The sequence below is a fragment of the Chionomys nivalis genome, chromosome 25 (assembly GCF_950005125.1).
Source record: "Chionomys nivalis chromosome 25, mChiNiv1.1, whole genome shotgun sequence".
Classification (NCBI taxonomy): Eukaryota; Metazoa; Chordata; class Mammalia; order Rodentia; family Cricetidae; genus Chionomys; species Chionomys nivalis.
In genome coordinates this window covers 27,863,203-27,883,055 of record NC_080110.1, presented here as the reverse complement: position 1 = coordinate 27,883,055, position 19,853 = coordinate 27,863,203, and the positions used below count along the sequence as shown (strand labels likewise).

The 19,853-nt window shown below is 40.7% G+C and overlaps 2 protein-coding genes across 2 annotated transcripts; one reads left to right on the top strand and one right to left on the bottom strand.

Moving 5' to 3' along the window:
- The first annotated feature begins 7,292 nt into the window (after positions 1-7,292).
- On the top strand, positions 7,293-8,228 carry LOC130866198 (olfactory receptor 6C4-like). Its single transcript, XM_057757426.1, has one exon. It carries the CDS (start codon positions 7,293-7,295, stop codon positions 8,226-8,228), a length of 936 nt encoding a protein of 311 aa, XP_057613409.1.
- Positions 8,229-16,570: 8,342 nt separating this feature from the next.
- Positions 16,571-17,524, bottom strand: LOC130866449 (olfactory receptor 6C2-like). The gene has a single exon (XM_057757909.1). It carries the CDS (start codon positions 17,522-17,524, stop codon positions 16,571-16,573), a length of 954 nt encoding a protein of 317 aa, XP_057613892.1.
- Between the last annotated feature and the right edge of the window lie 2,329 nt (positions 17,525-19,853).

Below are 19,853 nucleotides of genomic sequence, written 5' to 3'. Positions count from 1 at the left end.
ATACACAAATATTGCTGCTTTTTAATTTTGTGAAGAGACAATACTTTTATTTAATAAAATAAAGTTTAAAACAAGATGTCACTTCAGAGCTGGAGAGATGACTCAGACTGTAAATTGTTGCCCGTCCTGACAACCAGTCAATCCTAGGGATCCATACTACACAAAGAGAATTGACACCCCAAGTTGTTTTCTAAATTCCACTTGTTCTTCTTTCTTTTTAACATACACCCACTGATTCTATTAGTCAGTTGGTTAGTTAGCTATCTGTCTGACTGATCTGTTTATTTATATGTGTGAGGACGGGCTCACATGTGCTGTAGCATGCATATGGAGACTCCACTAAGCACTGGCCTATTACACGTTTTTCAGACTTTCTAGTCGATGAAGTAATGGAAAGTACCTCTCTGAAACCCGAACCAAACTTGCCTAGTGCTCACTGCCCATATTGGTCTCTTAAATAATCTGCCAATCAGTCAGATGACTCAGTGGGAATAAAGAAAAACTCCTTCCTGACCTCCCTGTGTATCTCACAGTTTTCTTCTCATTTTTGTTGTTGGCAGGGAGGGAGGCTGGTAGTGGTATCTTCAAGGCTTTTCCCCGTGTATGCACTATTTTCACCCTTTAGTTCAATAAATCAAAGTTTTTCTTTGACATACTGAACAAAATACCCTTGCCCTTAAGATCATCCCTCCTTCAACTCTGAAACAGACCTCACCTCCACTCAAAGACTCCAGTAACCAATATCTTCTAGCCTTGAGTCATAACCTCTCATTTCTCTTTACAGTTGACCCCTTGTCCTCATGTGGGGAGATGACTTAGCGTGGAAGCATAAGGTCAGAGTTCAGATCCTCAAAACCCAGGTAGATGCCAACTAAGCATCCAGAGAAATTTGGAATCCCAGCCTTGGACAACAATGACAAAGGATCCCAAAACAAGCTGACTTGCAAGACGCTAGCCATAGATAAACTCTGGTTTTAAATGAGAGATGTTGCCTCAGTGAATAGGGTAAAAAATTTAGTAGAAGATTGAACCTCAGACCTTCAAAGGTATACACACATGCATGTATGTGCATATTCACATGTGACCACATATATGCAAATACATATGTGCCCATGTATATGCAAACATAACACACATGCATCTCACACACACAGGAAATTGGGAAAATTAATACCAATATTCTGGAGGTTGAGGCATGAGAATCAAGACTTCAAGACCAGTCTAGGATATATAGCAAAACAAGGGGTGGGGGATGAAAAATAATCTAACTCAGAAAAAGCAGAGCTGGAATTTTAAATAAAAAATAGTAAATCGTTAAATTATCCTTTTTTTCCTGTTAAAAGAATGATAACAAACCTTGGATTTGTGTTAGTGATACAAAGGTGGGTTAATATTAATAAATCTATTAGTATCTATGTCATCAACACATTTGGAAAATGGAAAAGATATATATTTGTTGATTATAATAAATTTATTTATCAGGTTTGATGACTTACTAGGTATAAATTTTTAATAAAGCTAGTATTAACAGTAACTCTTCACAAACTATGAACAAGTTAGTCTTCAACTGCCATGTCAACCCAAACTAACTACCCTGGCTCTTCTCCACCCCAGCTGTAAGTTAGGAAGCAAATCAATTGGGTAGGGGTCTACTGCGAAGAGTGGAAGAGTGGGTGTTCACAGCCCTTACTTCCCTCAAATATTGAGTCAAGCAAAACATAAGACTCCAGTTGAAGAGTGCCCAGAAATGAGGAAAAGCGTTCAGCTGTGGAGGCTGTTTTTGAATGACTTCTCACAGGTCCAGCCTCAATCAGGGAATCTCTAAGAGGCTTCTTTGAACGCCATTGAATAATCTCTCAAGCAGTAAGAAGAGTGAAAAGACGCTCCATCTGTGCTTCCACCTGACACAATGGCTTGCACGTGACCTCTCTGACCCCATTGTTACATCTTTCTCCAAGGACACTTTCCAAGCCATTGCTGTTGAAGTTTAAGTTTTTTCCTCCTAAACTTCATCTTACTATATTGTTAACTAGTGACTTTTTAAAATCATGGATCCCATGGATCTTTTGTTTGTTAAACCAGATGATCACTAAGGTCCCTTGGAAGACCAAAGGATAAAGCTTCTACCACATGTGTTAGTACAGAATTTAGAGAGAAAGCTGCTTTCCTGTGTAAAGGTCAAAGACACTGACTTTGCCCAAACCAAAGTGGGTTTAATGTCATCAAGGGCTTAAAGTCTTTCAACTCTAGAAACAAAATGAGAATTTTTCCAGAACCAAACTCACAAAACACCCTTTAGCTGGTGACTTTTAAGATTTGTTGAAAGCATGGGATATTTGAGGGAAACCTGGCAAATTATGGGAACCTAAGAACTCTCTACCTGTTCGTCGACTTGCTAGTGGGTGATGCGGTGGAAGTGAATGAAGTTCCTGGGTGAATAGAAGAGGGTATTGAAAAGTAGGGGAGGGAGGGAAGAGAGACACACAGAGACAGAGAGATAGAGAGACAGAGAGAGGCAGAAAGAAGAGGAGAGGAGAGAGATAGGCTGAGAGCTGCTTGCTGTGGTGGGAAGAGAGAGATCCGGAATGAGAAGAGTTTGTCTCTGAAAGAGACCTTTACACATGCATACAGTCAGGGAGCTACTTGTCATATGCAGAGGGGTGCCAGGTTCCCAAGGGGCAGAGACAAGTTGAGCCTGGGTTCTAACAGATGGGCTATGGCCAGGTCCATACCCAGGTTCCCAGAAAATGTCCCCAAGTTACATTTTGCAAGGGGCTTAAGAAGAAAAACCCATAATTCACCACAATTCTTCTAGGCCAAATCAGGGACAAGTGTACATCTTGATGTTATCCTGACCACACATGATCAAGCAAGACTGGTGTAGTTGGGTCAAACAAACTTGTTCAGGGGAGTGAAAACATGTGATTTCTTACCTCCCATAAACAATAACATCTAGCATTTCAGGAACTATATCTCCTTAGACAATGGCTTGTGGATCAGAGGCATTTATGTTTCATGGTTCCCTTAAGCATAGTAATTAAAACATAAAACATAACTTTGGCTCTCACATCAGAAGTCCTTGAAGGATTTACTGTGGTAATAATAGGTCTTGGTATTTCTGGAAGTGAAATAGATTTGAAGCCTACTAATTTTGTTCTATCTGTACAAGCAAAAAAATTATTCAACAAATGAAAGAAGCATTATGTTGGATCATGAAATCCAACATGGGAATTTTGGGGATCAGAGGGAATCTTGGCTTATGAATCAGTTTCCAAACATGACCCATTCTGCAGACCCAGAATCCCTTGAGTGAAGGGAAGACCTGGTCCCTCTGAGGAAGGACCTTACTAAAATACCTAACAATTTTGTTATTAGTTTCTCATCCTAGAGAATCTATGAACTTTTTCAAAGGCAACCATATGCCAGGAGAAAGGAAACAATAAGACTTTCTAGGGTCTATTGGATACTGATTCTGAATTGATGCTAATTCCAGAAGACCCCAAGAAGCATTATAGACCTCAGTTAAAGTAGGGGCTTATGGAGGCCGTGTGATTCATGGAGTTTTGGCATAAGTACATCAATCATTAAGTCCAATACATCCCCTAATTTACCCTAGGGTTATGTCTCTAGTTCCAGGATATATAATTGGGATAGATATACTCAGATACTGGCAGAACTCCCACATTGATTCCCTGGTCTGTGGAATAGGATATTATGGTTAGAAAGGCCAAATAGAAGGCATTGGAGTTGCTTCTACCTACCAGGAAAAATCATGAGCCAAAAATTAATGTGCTTAGAAGTACTTAGACCCTCAGGGAAACCATTGTGAAAACAGTGGTTGTTTTCTGTTATCTATCTACAGAGTGGTTTTCCTGAAGGAACTTTACAGTCTTTGCATGACTTTGGTCACAAGATGGTCCTGGCACACCTGGAGTGTCTTGCATTATTGGGCACTACAAGCAGTACATAGTAAGGAATAAAGTTCCAGGGAAGTGATCTTTTCCTTCAGAAAACATATAGATTAGATCAGGGGCTTTGGGTGTGGAATTTGTTTTACACAATAAACAAAACTTTTGTAATAAATACTCCTTTGAACATCTGTTTAGAGTTCAGTTCGAAGAAACTACTCCTCCCAGCTGCCAGAGAGATTAAATTATATCTTGGAGTGACCCTCTGTCTTTGACTGACCCTCACAACACACAACACCCAACAAGTGATATCCTGTTCCACACACAGATTATTATCAGCCATCATCAGAGAAGCTTTCTCCTGCAGCAGATTGGGAAGAAATACAGGAACCCACAGCCAGACACTACACAGAGAATGAGACCTTAGAAAACACAGCTCTAAATGAGATGTTTCCATCAAATCCCTCCCCTTAGAGAGAATCCCAGGGAAGAGGAACCAGGAGGAGTGGGGAGACAGAGAGGATGGAGGATGCCAGAGGAACAAAGCCCTCTAAAACAACCAAGCAAAGGTCATATGTACTCAGAAAGACTGGAGTAGCAATCAGAGGACCTACATGGGTCTGCACCAGGTCCTCTACATTTAAATTATACCTTTCAGTTTAACACTTTATTGGGGGAATACTGAATGTGTGGACAAGTGGGTCTCTGATGCTTGTGCCTTCTCTTGTGGTTCCTTTATTTTTCTGTTGCCTTGTCTTGTCCAACTTCAGTATAAGGATTTTTAGCTTATTATGTTTTATTTTTCCTTATATTTTGTTGTTATATCTTAGAAGCCTGTTTTTTTCTAATGAGAGATAGAAAGGGAATGAATTCAGATGTGAGAGGGGATAGGTAGAAACAGACAGAAGTAGAGAGAGGGAAACTGTATTCAAAATTCTATGGTATGAGAAAATGATAAAAGAATATATGTTTAATGAAAGAAAAACACAGTGAAAAATAACATACATCTTCCATATTCCAATAGACATAAAGCATCATGAACTGAACAACTACTGGATTCTTTTTTTTTTAATATTTATTTATTTATTATGTATACAATATTCTGTATATATGTATGCCTGCAGACCAGAAGAGGGCACCAGACCCCATTATAGATGGTTGTGAGCCACCATGTGGTTGCTGGGAATTGAAATCAGGACCTTTGGAAGAGCAGGCAGTGCTCTTAACCTCCGAGCCATCTCTCCAGCCCCAACTACTGGATTCTTGACCTTTCTATTGGGAGACAGTCATTGTTGGACCAGTCCAACCTCAGCCCTTAAGCCATTATAATAAATCCACTATGTATGTGTGTATGTATGCATGTGAACCACACACACACACACACACACACACACACACACACACACACCATTATCAGTTCTGTCCCCTTAGATACCCTGAGTAAACACTTCACTTTCTTTCCCCTGCCATGGTTATTGCTTAAGTTCCCACAAAGCGATTACTCCAACTCCTACATGGAGGCAGCTTTCTCATGGGTCTGTTTGGAGCATCTTACATAGCTACCTCTTAAATCTAATCCCCAGTACTCTTTTGGAGAGAGACTAACTAACATTTCCTGGACCTGAGTCTCAGGGCAATCACTTATCCTCCAATGGTCTCTGATGAGTCAATTAAACAAAATTGTTTTCCTGAATCTTATATAAAATTGGAAAAAAAGACCAAGACCACATTTTAGACAATATACAAGCAGTAGGGCTTTCAGTTGACTGTTCCTATATCCAGTTGCTTCAAATAAGGCAGCATCCTCAGGGATTACAGGTTGAGTCTATGTGGACCCATGAAAGGGGCAGTAAGTGACTGATTAAAGATGAGGAGAACTAGAAACGTTCAGACAACCTCCACAGAAGCCGGTGCTTTGTGAGAAAAGGGGGCCTGTGGGAGGATCCAGATAGGAATGATCCATTGTGTCAGGTTCCATCCATATCTACTCTCCACTCTGACTCACAGCACCAGGAATCCACAAGCCTGCATCTGCGCTTTGTGACCAATCAGGGTACAGGTTAGTATTAAAACCTGCTTTTGTGTTAGTTACTGTCCGAAATTCCAGTCTGTCCAACATCTCCATCTGACTCACCCCACCTAACATCCAGAGGCAAATCTCTCAGCTCCTTCCCTGTGTCAAAAAGTGAGTCCGTCCACCTCTCTAAGGGCTGTCTACTACCTTTCTGCAAATTTTGATATTAAAAACCACACGTTGGCTTGTATTGAACATTTTTAACATGAAGGATAAAGAAAGATATTCCATCCTTTACACAGAAAAAAATCCCTGGCCACTGGAATACTTTCAAATGCTAGTCTGTGCACACAAAGTTAAAATCACACTGTTGGGAAGCAGGGCACCAGCATATATTATAGTCTTATCGAAGTCATAAAACAGAAATTCCCCATATTATTCCACAATAGAAATAATTGTAATATTGTTCTTTGCATACTCTTGTAATTTTATTGTTTCCAGTATTTTATTACTGCAATGATGAAATGAAAATATTTGCACATGATCCATGTGTGCTTGTGTTGTGTTGGATCTGAACATAAATTTGGAAGACAAAGCAGTGAAATCTCCAGAAGCTGAATGCCAGAAACCCAGCTAGACAAGAAAACCTCTCCAAAGTCTCCTCTAACAGACTTAGTTAGCAAACACTGAAAGAGAATCTTTGGGAGCCCAGTAACCCCTTCCTGAAAATATTGACATTCTGGAATAACAATCCCATTACAGATATATATATATATATATATATATATATATATATATATATATATACACACACACATACACAGAATTCAGTATTTGAATGCTGTTTTGAGCTCTGTCCTAGGCACAAAACAGAGAGAGAGAGAGAGAGAGAGAGAGAGAGAGAGAGAGAGAGAGAGAGAGAGAGAGAGAGGACCAATCTTGCACTGCACTGTGGGTGTTAGCAAATGGAGAAACAGAATAAAGCAGGTGGTGAATGTGTTGAGATGACAACAATAGAGTGGATCATCGAGACGTGAGGCTGGGGAAAGACAGTTGGTGCTATTACATCCTCTGAGAGTTGAAGTAAGAATAAGGCATAAAAATTAAAATTGAAAAGCTGCACCCAGGAAAGCCCAGTTGGTCATGGGACTATTTGGAGCAAAGTCATAGGATGTACATTTTAACACAGATTTGGTGAAGAGCAAGTTTGAAGCCAGCAGCCATTGCTTCTGGATCATGCAGAACAGATGGATTCCCTAAAGACAGATTTTCAGGGGAACTCTGAGGCCTCCTGACTGCAGCACTGGGCTCTGTTCACCATCATCGCCCATTTCTCTCTTTTTCAGCTTCACAAGGCACAAAAGTCGGTGATGAAAAATCAAACTCTGACTGAATTCATTCTGCTGGGACTCACAGATGCCCACGAGCTTCAGGTCTGTGTTTTCCTGTTTCTCCTGCTCACGTACATCCTCAGCATTGTGGGGAATCTGACCATCATCCTCCTCACACTGCTGGATCCCCACCTCCAGACACCCATGTACTTCTTTCTCAGGAACTTCTCCTTCCTGGAGATCTCCTTCACATCCACGTTTACTCCCCGGATACTCTTCAGCATCTCTACGGGAATCAAGACCATCAGCCTTGCTGGCTGCTTCACGCAGTTCTTCTTTGCTATCTTGTTTGGAGCCACTGAGTTTTACCTTCTGACGGCCATGTCGTATGACCGCTATGTGGCCATCTGCAAGCCCCTGCACTACACCACCATCATGAACAACAGGGTCTGCTCCCTGTTGGTCCTCTGCTCTTGGCTGAGTGGCTTCCTGATCATCTTATTCTTAATCATCTTGACCAGTCAGCTGGATTTCTGTGCATCCAATGTGCTCAATCATTATTACTGTGACTATGGGCCCCTCATAGAAATCGCTTGTTCAGACACAAGGTTGCTGAAGCTCATTGAATTTGTCTTAGCGGTCGTGACCTTGATAGTCACGCTGGTGCTGGTCATTCTCTCCTACACCCACATCATCAGGACCATTCTGAAGATCCCTTCTGCACAGCAGAGAAAGAAGGCCTTTTCCACATGCTCCTCCCACATGGTTGTCATCTCCCTTTCTTACGGGAGCTGCATCTTCATGTACATAAAGCCTTCAGCAACAGAAGGAGTTGCCTTCAATAAGGGTGTGGCTGTGCTCAATAACTCAGTTGCCCCTTTACTTAACCCATTCATTTACACTCTAAGGAATAAGCAAGTACAGCAAGCCTTCAGTGATGCTGTCAGAAAAGTCCTGCATCTTCACTCCTCTTAGTGGCCTGATACTAAGTGAAAATGAGGGAGGATATTCAGGATCTTCCTCCTCTCTCTTGAAGTGAATTCTCAGGTAAGCTGGGTATGGCTGGCGTCAGCAGTCTGTTTCAAACTAGTTCAAGACCTTTCTGATATTGACCTTTGATGAAAGAGGCAGAAAATTATATTGGTAGAATGTATACCAGCTAGTTAAATTCTTTTGCTTGTCATAAATTGGGGGATCGGCCTAATTATTGCACCATATTTTTCCCATTATCATCTCTTTACTCTTCAATCAATAACTATCCAAAGCATAAGCACACTGTATTCGAAATTCCTACCTCTTGCTCAGAAGTGATTATTATACCATGTAAAATTTTTTTTCATGACAGGGTTTCTCTGTGTAGCTTTGGAGCCTCTCCTGTAAGTAGCTCCTGCACACCAGGCTGGCCTTGAACTCACAGAGATCTGCCTGCCTCTGCCTCTCAAGTGCTGGGATTAGAAGTGTGCATCACCACCGCCAACTTGAATATTTCTTTGTGGATTGCTTTTCTTTGGGGTTTAAACAATTCCATTTCTTGAGTTTCTTACTCTGATAATTCTTCAGATTGCCTCTCTCTCTGCCTGAGGAGATGACTCAGCAGATAAAGTGCTTGCTTTAAAAACATGAGGACCTGGATTCAGATTCCCAACACTGATGTACTAGCTGGGCATGTTGACTTGTACCAGTAACCGTAACATATAAGATGGGGTCAGAGATGAGCTGATTCTAGATATTCCCTATATAGAATGTAAAAGGTAAGCCACTGGTTCAGTGAGAAACCCTGTGTCAAATAGTAAGGTGGCAAGCATATTGAGGAAAGACACCAGATGTCAATATCTGACCTCCACACTCTCACAGAAAAGCAAGTGCACACACACACACACCACACCACACAGAGACACAATAAACATACACCCTCACACATACATGCACACCACATACAACACACACACAGACACACAAAACACGCTATCTCACACGTAAGTACTCCCCACATACAACATACACATAGAGACACATAAAACACACGCCCTCACACATACACACACCACATAAAACACACACATACAAACATACGAAACAAAGAGACACATAAAATACACCCTCACACAGACACACACCACATATAACACAGAGAGAGGGAAGAACAAGAATATGAGCAAAGAATTCCCATTGAACAGCTTACCTGAGCCAATGGAAACTCACTGACTCTGACCCGACCATAGAGAAACCAGCATAGGATCAAACTATGTCCTCTGAATGTGGGTGACAGTTGTCTGGCTGGGACAGACTACAGGGTTGCTGGTAGTAGCGCCAGGATTTATCCCTACTGCTTGTACTGGCTTTCTGGAGCCCATTCTCTTTGGAGAGACACCTTGCTCAACCTAGCTATAGTAAATAGGGCCTTGTTCCTGCCTCAAAGCAATGTGCCAGACTTTGGTGACTTCCCGCATGAAGCCTTATCTTTTCTGAGGAATGGAAGGGGGTGGGAAGGGAAGATGAAGGGAGTGGGAGAAGGGGAGGAAGTGGGAACTGGGATTGGTTTGTAAAATGAGAAAATATATATATATATATATATATTTTTTGGTTTTTCGAGACAGGGTTTCTCTGTGGCTTTGGAGCCTGTCCTGGAACTAGCTCTGTAGACCAGGCTGGTCTCGAACTCACAGAGATCCGCCTGCCTCTGCCTCCCGAGTGCTGGGATTAAAGGCGTGCGCCACCATCGAGAAAATATTTTTTTAAATAAATTAATTTAAAAAAGAGTTGCTGTGGTCATGGTGTCTTTTCATAACAATAATAAATCCAACCTAAGACAGTCCCAGCGTCTATTGTAGTCTCAACAATGTCTGAAAGTCCAAAGATCAAAGTCTTTTCTGAGAGCCTTGTGATCTTTTCACTGTAATCCCCTATAAAATCAAAATCAAAAACAGATAACATACTTCCAACATATAATGGCACAGTATATACATTACCATTCCAAAACATAGGGAAGTGAGCATAGTGAGGAAATACTGGACCAGTGAAAATCAACTGGGCAAACTCCAAACTCATCTCCATGTTTGATGTAAAAAAAAAATTCTTCTCATCTCCAATTTTTTCAGCTTTATTGACTGCAACACACCTCTTTCTCTTGGGCTGTTTCCACTGCCTGTGAGCTACCCTTCTCAGCAGGTATCCCACAGCTCTGGAATCTCCGGCATCTTTGGGTCTCCACGGCAGTTGAGGGTTCAGCTGCACAACTTCAAACAATGGCCATCTCTAAGCTTTCCTCTAATTCCTTTTCACAAGTTGGAAATAAAGCAGTGTGGGATTCTGTCCTGAGGTGACTTCTCTTATTCCCTTTCTTTCTTTCTTTCTTTCTTTCTTTCTTTCTTTCTTTCTTTCTTTCTTTCTTTCTTTCTTCCTTCCTTCCTTCCTTCCTTCCTTCCTTCCTTCCTTCCTTCTTTCTTTTTTTTTGAGACAGGGTTTCTCTGTTGCTTTGGCGTCCGTCCCGGAACTAGCTCTGGTAGACCAGGCTGGCCTCGAACTCCCAGAGATCCGCCTGCCTCTCCCTCCCGAGTGCTGGGATTAAAGGCGTGCGCCACCACCGCCCGGCTTATTCCATTTCTTAATCTGCATTTTTCTGCATGAAATAAAACTTTAAAATCACCAAGAAATGTCCACAACCTCTGATGGGAATTCCTGGATATCGTTCACAGGGACAAAAAAACAAAAACAAACAAACACCCCCCCCCCCAAAAAAAAACCCCATAAAATTAAGAAAGTTCTCTACAGAAGCATAATCTGCCTCTGCCTCCCTCCCTCTTTGCAGGTCTGGGTATGTCTCTCTCACTCTCTTTTCAACATGTTTTCCTTTTCCCTAACCCAGCAACACGATTGGTGAGCTAGGTTAAACAAGGGCTGTTTGTGCCACATTATAGTCTCAGTTTGGGCAAGGACAGTGGTGTGGGAGGTCCTTCTCTTTATGTGTTGCTTTAATTAGTTAATGAATAAAGAACTGTCTTGGGCCTGAGCAGGAAAGTGAGGTAGGCAGAGAAAGCTGGGCTGAATGCTGGGAGAAAGAAGAGCAGAGTAAAAGAGAAGCCATGGAGCCCCCACCAGAGTGAGACATGCCGAACTTTGTAGGTAGGCCATGACCTCACGGTGATGCACAGATTAATAGAGATGGGTTAAAATAAGACATCGGGACAGCCTGCTTCAGGGCTGAGGGGTTCGGAGAGCCAGCGAGGAGTATTCCTGCTGCTGGGGCTTCTTTTACCATTCCACCCTTCCCCCAAGCCTGCCTTTTTGTCTACAGAGTCCTTGGGGCCTGGCAAGAGGCCCTGCTCCCGTGCTGAGGGGACCTGGAGAGGTGAGTGAGTGGCTAAGCAGTCCCAGGGATCTGAGTCCAGGCCCCCTCCAATTCCGTAAGCTTTTCTGATTGTTCATCAGGGTGTGTTCCCGGCTACTGGCTTTACCCAAATCCACCCAGCCCCAAAGCAATCCCTTTCATCTGCAAGGTCCTTAGATCCCCCAGCACAGACTGCTTCAAGGCAGAGGGAATCTGAGAGCCTGCTCTAGTGCTGAGGAGACGTAAGAGAGGACAGAGCAATAAAAACTCCCAAGTACACAGTCAGCCACAGCAAAATATTGGACCAAGACGCCAAGACTCTGCTGGCCTCATTTGAAGGCAGAGATGGACATGCACCAATGCAAGAATTCCTCCAACATCCTGAAAAGTAACATGATAACACCAGAAACCAGTGAACACATAGCAGGAAGACTTGAACATCCTAATCCGGAAGAAGAAGAAGAAGAAATCAACTTTAAACGTAACCTTATGAAAATGATGGAGACCCTTAAACAGGAAGTGAAAAGCTTCCTTAAAGAAATGGAAGAGAAGACAAACAAAAAGTTAGAAGAAATTAATAAATCCCTCAAAGATATCCAAGAAAACCAAGAAAAAGCAATCAAACAGGTAAAGGAAACAGTTCAAGACTTGAAGACCAAAATGGAGGTTATAAAGAAAACACAAACTGAGAGATGGAAAATCTGTGTAAATGAACAGGAACTACAGAGACAAGTATAACCAACAGAATATAAGAGATAGAAGAAAGAATCCCAGGTGCTGAAGATACTATAGAGAAAATAGCCTCATTGATCAAAGAAAACAAAATCGAACAAATTCTTAACAGAAAACTTCCAGGAAATCTGGGACACCACGAAAAGACCAAACCTATGAATAATAGTTGTGGAAGCTCAAAGGCCCAGAAAATATATTCAACAAAATTATAGAAGAAAACTTTCGCAACCTAAAGAAGTATATTGCTATGAAGGTACAATAAGCTTACAAAACACCAAATAGACTGGATCAAAAAAATCCCCTCTCCATATAATAATCAAAACACAAAACATACAGAATAAAGAAAGAATATTAAGAAGGGCAAAGGAAGAAGGTCAAGTAACTTATAAAGGTAAACCTATCAGAATTACACCTGACTTCTCAATGGAAACCATGAAAGCCAGAAGGTCTTGGATAGATGTGTTGCAGACACTAAGAGACCATGGATGCAAGCCCACACTACTGTACCCAACAAAGCTTTCTTTCACCATCGTTGGAGAAAACAAGATATTCCATGACAAAAACAAATTTAAACAAAACATATCCACAAACCCAGTCTTACAGAAAGTATTGAAAGGAAAACCTCAATTCAAGGAAGCCAACAACACCAACAATAGCACAGACATCTGACAACCCTCAACCAACACAACTCAAATAAGTGAAACACACAAAACACTATCACCAAAAAAATAACTGGAGTTAGCAACCACTTGTCATTAATATTGCTTAATATCAATGGACTCAATTCACCTATAAAAAGGCACAGGTTAATAGAATGAATACAAAAACAGGATCCAACATCCTGCTGGTGACAAGAAACACACCTCAACCTCAAAGACAGACACTACCTTAGAGTAAAGGGTTGGGAAAAGGTATTCCAGTCAAACGGACCTGAGAAACAAGTGAATGTGGCTATACCAATATCTAATAAAATTGATTTCAAACTAAAATCAATCAGAAGAGACGAATATGGACACTTTGTACTCATAACAGAAACAATTCATCAGGATGAAATCTCAATCCTGAATATCTTTGCCCCTAATATAAAAGCACCCACATATGTAAAAGAAACATTACTAGAAATCATATAACACAACAAACCTCACACAATAACAGTAGGAGATTTCAACAGCCCTCTCTCACCAATGGACATGTCAAATAAGAGAACTAACAGATGTAACTAATCAAATGGACTTAACAGACATCTATAGACCATTCCACCCAAATAGGAAAGAATATATCTGCTTCTCAGCACCTCATTGGAACCTCTCTAAAGTTGATCACATACTCGGTAACAAAGCAAACATCCACAAATACAAAAATTTGGAGTAACCACCTGTGTATTATTGGATCAACGTGGAGTAAAGTTAGAATTTAACAACAATTCAACCCGCAGAAAGCCTACAAACTCATGGAAACGGAACAGTCAACTACTGAACCACACCTGAATCAAGGAAGAAATAAGAAAGAAATTAAAGTCTTCCTTGAGTTCAACAAAAATAAAGACACAACATACCCAAACCTATGGGACACTATGAAAGCAGTGCTAAGAGGAAAGTTCATAGCACTAAATGCCCACTTAAAGAAAAAGGAGAAAGCACACGTTGGAGACTAAACAGCACACCTGAAAGCTCTAGAAAAAAAAAAGAAGCAGACTCATCTAGGAGGAGTAGAAGAATGGAAATAATCAAACTGAGGGCTGAAATCAACAAAACAGAATCACAGAAAACAATCCAAAGAATCAATGAAACAAAGAGCTGGTTCTTTGAGAAAATCAACAAGATTGAGAACCCCTATCCAAACTAACCAAAAGGCCAAGAGAGAACGTGCAAATTAACAAGATAAGAAATGAAAAAGGGGACATAACAACAGACACTGAGGAAATTCAGAGAATCATTAGGTCTTACTACAAAGGCCTATATGCCACAAAATTGGAAAATGTAAAAGATAAGGACTTGTTTTTAGATAAATACCTTTTACCACAATTAAATAAAGACCAGGTGAACAATTTAAATTGACCTATAAGTCATGAGGAAATAGAAGCTGTCATAAAAAAAAACCCCAGAATGGGAGATGAGAACTTGAGGGAATGTGATGGTCAAGGGGGGTAGGAGGACGAAGTGGGAGAGTAATGAAAGAGAGATCTTGACAGACAGAGTCACTATGGGATTAAGGAAAAACCTGGTACTAAATAATTTCCCAAGAATACACTAGGATGGCCCCAGCTAAGACTCCTAGCAATAGTGAAGAGGAAGCCATAACTAGTCTTCCTTGTAATCAGATTGGTGAGTACCCCAACTGACATCATATAATCTTCATTTATCAATTGATGGAAACAGATCCAGAGATCCACAACCAAGCACCGGGAATCAAATTGAAGAAAGGGAGGAGGGAATGTATGAGCAAGGGAGGTCAAGGTCATGAGGAGAAATCTACGTGGACAGCTGAACCAAGCTCGTGGAAACTCAGGAACTCTAGACCAATAGCTGTGGAGCCTTCATGAGACCAAACTAGGCCTTCCATGTGTGGGAGACAGAAGTGAAGCTTGGATTATCTTTGAGGTACCTGGCAGTAGGAGCAGAATCTATCCCTGGTGCATGAGCTAGCTTGTTGGAGTCCATTGTGGTGGGATGCCATGCTCAGCCTTAATGCATGGGGGAGGGGCTCGGTCCTGCCCAAACTTAAGATGCCAGACTTTGTTGACTTCCCATGGGAGCCTTTACCCATTGAGAGGAGTGGATGGGGTAGGATCGGGGATAGAGAGGGGTGGGTGGAAGGAGGGATAGGGGGAACTGTGGATGGAATGTAAAGAGAAATAAAAAAGTAAATTAAAAGGGGGTGGCTCCTCATATGCTCCTCCCACATCCTTGCTGGAGTACAGATGATGGTCTCTGCTCTGTGCACATCACAGCTGTGTGAGTCCACGAGCGCTGCCATTCTGCCATGTCCCGAAGACCACACTGCCCCGCTCTCTTCTGCATTCTAGCCTTGCTTTTGTTCCCTATGATCTCCTTGAGGTTTTCTGAGCCTCAAGGTGATAACTGTCCTCATTAGGGTCGATCACTCAACTTAGACTCAATACTTTTACCAGTTATGAGTCTTTGACTCTTCAAAAAGAAGTTGCTTTGACCAGTTTTGAAGATAGAACTATTTATGGGGATAAACACAGATATTTAGAAGTCCATTAGACCTGCTCATTTAGCAAAATGACAGGAGCAGCTTCCCCACCTAGGGTCCACAATCTCTTTATAATCATACCACATTGTACTACCAGGCATAAATTTTTGCCAGTACGGAGCGTCTCAAATTCACTTGGAAAGCAATTGGTTACTCCTGTCGCCTATGTGACTTTATTGCACCAGTCAGTATATCTTGCATGGGTATCAATATTATTTTAGAATAGAAGGCTCACTGGTGGTTAGGAAATTGATATATTTCCCCATAGCACCCTGCATGGCATCTTCTGGTACAAGGAAAGCTAGCTAGCAGGGAGGAAGCTTCCAGCTCCGTTCCAGGCTGATTAATCCTATATCGTATAACCAAACCATGTGGTGTCTTCAACAATAAGGTTATAAGTTATGATTGTCAATCATGAGCAGGGGCAGTATCCTAATGTTTTGGAGGTCTTTGGGGTTGTCCTAATAAAGAAGACATAGGGAGGTACCCCATATCTGGCACTGGAATTTTCATTTCATATCTTGTAGCTTCTGGGAAGTATAACCCCTGCCCCTGCCATTTAGAGTACATTTGTTCTAACTCCTTTAAAAATATTTTTTAACTAGCTTACTAAATAGTGGTTCTCATAATGCTTTTTGCACATCATTGTTATTAACCCTCCTCTCATGGTCTCCTCTCCCCCAGCCCCAGTCCCTAATCACTTCTATTTTCTTTTTTTGACTCCCATTATAAATCTTATCTGTCTGTCTGTCTGTCTGTCTGTCTATCTATTATGAATACAGAAGAAGGCACCAGATCTCATTACAGATGGTTATGAGCCACCATGTGGTTGCTGGGAATTGAATTCAGGACCTCTGGAAGAACAAGCCAGTGTTCTTAACCTCTGAGCCATCTCTCCAGCTTCATCACTTCTGTTTTTATAACACATGTATTCTGCTGTTTCTCAAAAATTCATGAGAAAGTTCATCCAAATACAGATCCAATCCAGAAGAGAGAAACATATATGGACTTTAATGGTTTATTCTTAATTAATATTTTATTTCTATATTTGAATTTTCTTTTTCTTCATTGAGATCATGACAATTTTTTTGAAGGAATCACTGAAGGCTTGTCTCACTTGCTTATTTCTCAGAGTATAAATGAAAGGGTTCAACATGGGAGCAATTGATGTCATCAAAACTGCCACACCTTTATTGATAGCCACAGATTCCTTTGCTGAAGGGTTGATGTAAATGAAAATACAGCTTCCATAGGTGATTGAAACTACAATCATGTGAGAAGAACAGGTGGAAAAGGCCTTTTTCCTTTGCTGGGCAGAGGGGAATCTCAGAATGGTCTTGATGATGTGTCCGTAGGACAGAACAACACACACGAGGGTCAGAATGAAGGTCAGCACTGCACAGACAATCACCAGCTGCTCTAGGAGCCAAGTGTCTGAGCATGAGATCTTCAAGATAGGAGATGCATCACAGACAAAATAATCAATAACATTTGAGTCACAGAATCTCAAATTTAGGAACAGGGTCAGTGGTGGGAGTATGATCAGCAGACCAGCCAGCCAGCAGCAGAGAACAAGCTTCTGACACACCTTGCTGCTCATGATGGTTACATAATGCAGGGGTTTGCAGATGGCCACATAGCGATCATAGGACATAATGGCCAGAAGAAAAAATTCAGTTACTCCAAAAACATCAGTAAAAAACACCTGAATGATACAAATATTATAAGTGATGGACCTGTCTCCTGTTGCTATGTTGTACAAATATCTAGGGATACAGGCAGAGGTAAATGAAATTTCTAATATGGAGAAATTTTGTAGAAAAAAGTACATGGGTGTTTTAAGGTGGGAATCTAATATAGTGAGGGATATGATTGTCAGATTCCCAGTTACACTCAACATGTAGGCAAAAAATAGAAGCAGAAAAATTGGAACCTGAAGTTGAGGGTCATCTGTTAGCCCCAACAGAATGAAGGTGGTTATCGTGTTGTTTTTCATCACTGACTACTGAATTATTCAGTCTTCATGTAAAATTTAGAGATGTCTTACTTGAAAAGTAGCAAAGCCAGAAAGCAGTGAGCAGAGAGTGTTATAGTAAACTTATTCATGTGTTCTTTCTTCTGTAAGCAGTAGCTGATACTGCCAATATTCCTGTGAGCTTAGTTATTCAACAATTTTCTTTAGTCAATTGGCTTGGCAGTTTGTGATACATTTTTAAAGAAGAATAAATAATTGTTGCAACATTAATATTCTTCAGTTTTATGTTTGTTGTCTGTATCTACTGAATCTTCCTATGGTGTTCTATTTAAATCACAATGTGTTCTGATTCAATGAAAGCATTGTCTTCGTATGTCTATTTCTTCTGCATTTGAAAGGTTCACATTCAAAAGCAATCATGCAATTCCTTAAAAATATTTGATCCTTGATAAAATGTAAACATGTAACAACTCATCTGGATTCCACGAACAGGCTGTGTTGCTTAACTGTAACTTGTATTTTATATTTTGCCATGATGATTAAGCATGCATTTGTGATGTATGTTTTCTGGTTTAAGTTGAAATTTTTTCATTGATCTATAATGTCTCTGATTATTTTTATATTTCTTCATTAGTGTGGAACTGATACTCATTGTTTACTGGAGTACACAATCGACTATATATAGAAAATGTTTGTTCCAAGCTGAGAAAAAAACATATATCCTTTATGCTTTCAGTGTATTGAGGATGGAAAAAATTTAAAAATTTATCACTGCTATCGATTTCAAAATCAAGTTTAAAATACTACAAGGCTTTCTATGTGCTGACTCTGAATAACTACTGACTTTTGATGTTTAATTTGAATGTCGCTTTACTAAGAGCAGCCTAAAGGTCTGTCATTTGCCTTGCTCATTTGTCTCCTGTGTCTGCTTCACACTCTCTCTGAGAAAGCAAGCATACTGAAATCAGGGATAGTTCTACTTTTTAAAACTAGGATGGCAACCAACACAGTTCTAGATAGTAATCAAGGTGTAAGAAATAGTTTAGCTGAATATACAAATCTATTCCTTGGATTTGCACACTGAAAGGGGCATTATACTCTTTCTGGGCTTCATCATCAAACTGTTTGGTGACTGACTTAAACTTTTCTTTGTGTGTATGGTGTATGCACATGTGTGCATTTGCAGGTGTTCAGGTATTTATCTGAATGCACATGCATCTGGAAGCCACAGGTCCACACCAGGTACCTCTTCTATTGCTCTCCTTCTTATTTTCTGAGACAAGGTCTTTCACAGAACTGGGGCTTGCTGATTTGGCAAAGCTAGCCGGCCAGTGAACTCCAGGGGTCTTCCTAAGGATTGCAGGCACACAACACAGCACCAGCTACTTACGTAGTTGCTGGGAATCTGCACTTGGGTCCTCACTGACAGAGCCATTAACTCAGCCCTTGTGGGGTGCACGTTTAAAAATTTGTATTTTTCTATAGTTGATTTTGATATTTTCCTTTTGCAATTGAACCAAGAGACTTAGTTACTAGTGAATAAAGTCACTGCTGCTTTCTATGCTGTTCAAAGTGCTATGTAGCTTCTCCTCTCTATGTAAGCTGTCATTCTAACTTTGCTACTGGCAATTTTTTAGTTTTCTTGAGGCATCTGCTAGTAATATATTCAAATCAGAAGTCAAGGAATTAACATACCTTAATACATATTTTCACATGCTATTTACATAGTGATATGGAACAATTTTTTTTTTTTTTTTTTTTTTTTTACAATACTGCTTGACCAATAGCTTAGGCGTTTTTTTTACCTAGCTCTTATATCTTAAATTAACCCATTTCTATTCATCTGTGTATCACCACGAGACTGTGGCATTCCGGCAGCGGCGTCTTTCTTTTTCCATAGCTACCTGGTGTCTCTCTGACTCTGCCTACTCTCTCTCTCTCTCTATTTATGTTCGGGTTTCTTGCCTGGCTTTACTCTGCTAAGCCAATGGCCAAAACACCTTTATTCATCAACCAATAAAATCAACACAAATACAGAAGGACATCCCACATCAGAGTTTTTCTTAAAGGAAGGCAGCCCTTCCCCCAACACTTCCCTGCTTGTTATAGCAAGAATCTGGGTTCCTTCCAGAGAGGGCAAACAGGCATGGACTTGGGTGCATTTCACCTCCAATAAGATTTCTTACTGGCTCAGTCTTATTTCTTGTAAACTGTAACTCATGGAAGTCTTTTTTTTAATTAATTAATTAATTAATTTAATTATTAAAGATTTCTGCCTCTTCCCCGCCACCACCTCCCATTCCCTCCCCCTCCCCCAATCAAGTCTTCCTCCCTCCTCAGCCCAAAGAGC

What these genes read in the sequence shown, in the direction of transcription:
- LOC130866449 (XM_057757909.1), bottom strand. Translation starts at nt 17,524, where the DNA reads ATGAAAAACAACACGATAACCACCTTCATTCTGTTGGGGCTAACAGAT.
- LOC130866198 (XM_057757426.1), top strand. Translation starts at nt 7,293, where the DNA reads ATGAAAAATCAAACTCTGACTGAATTCATTCTGCTGGGACTCACAGAT.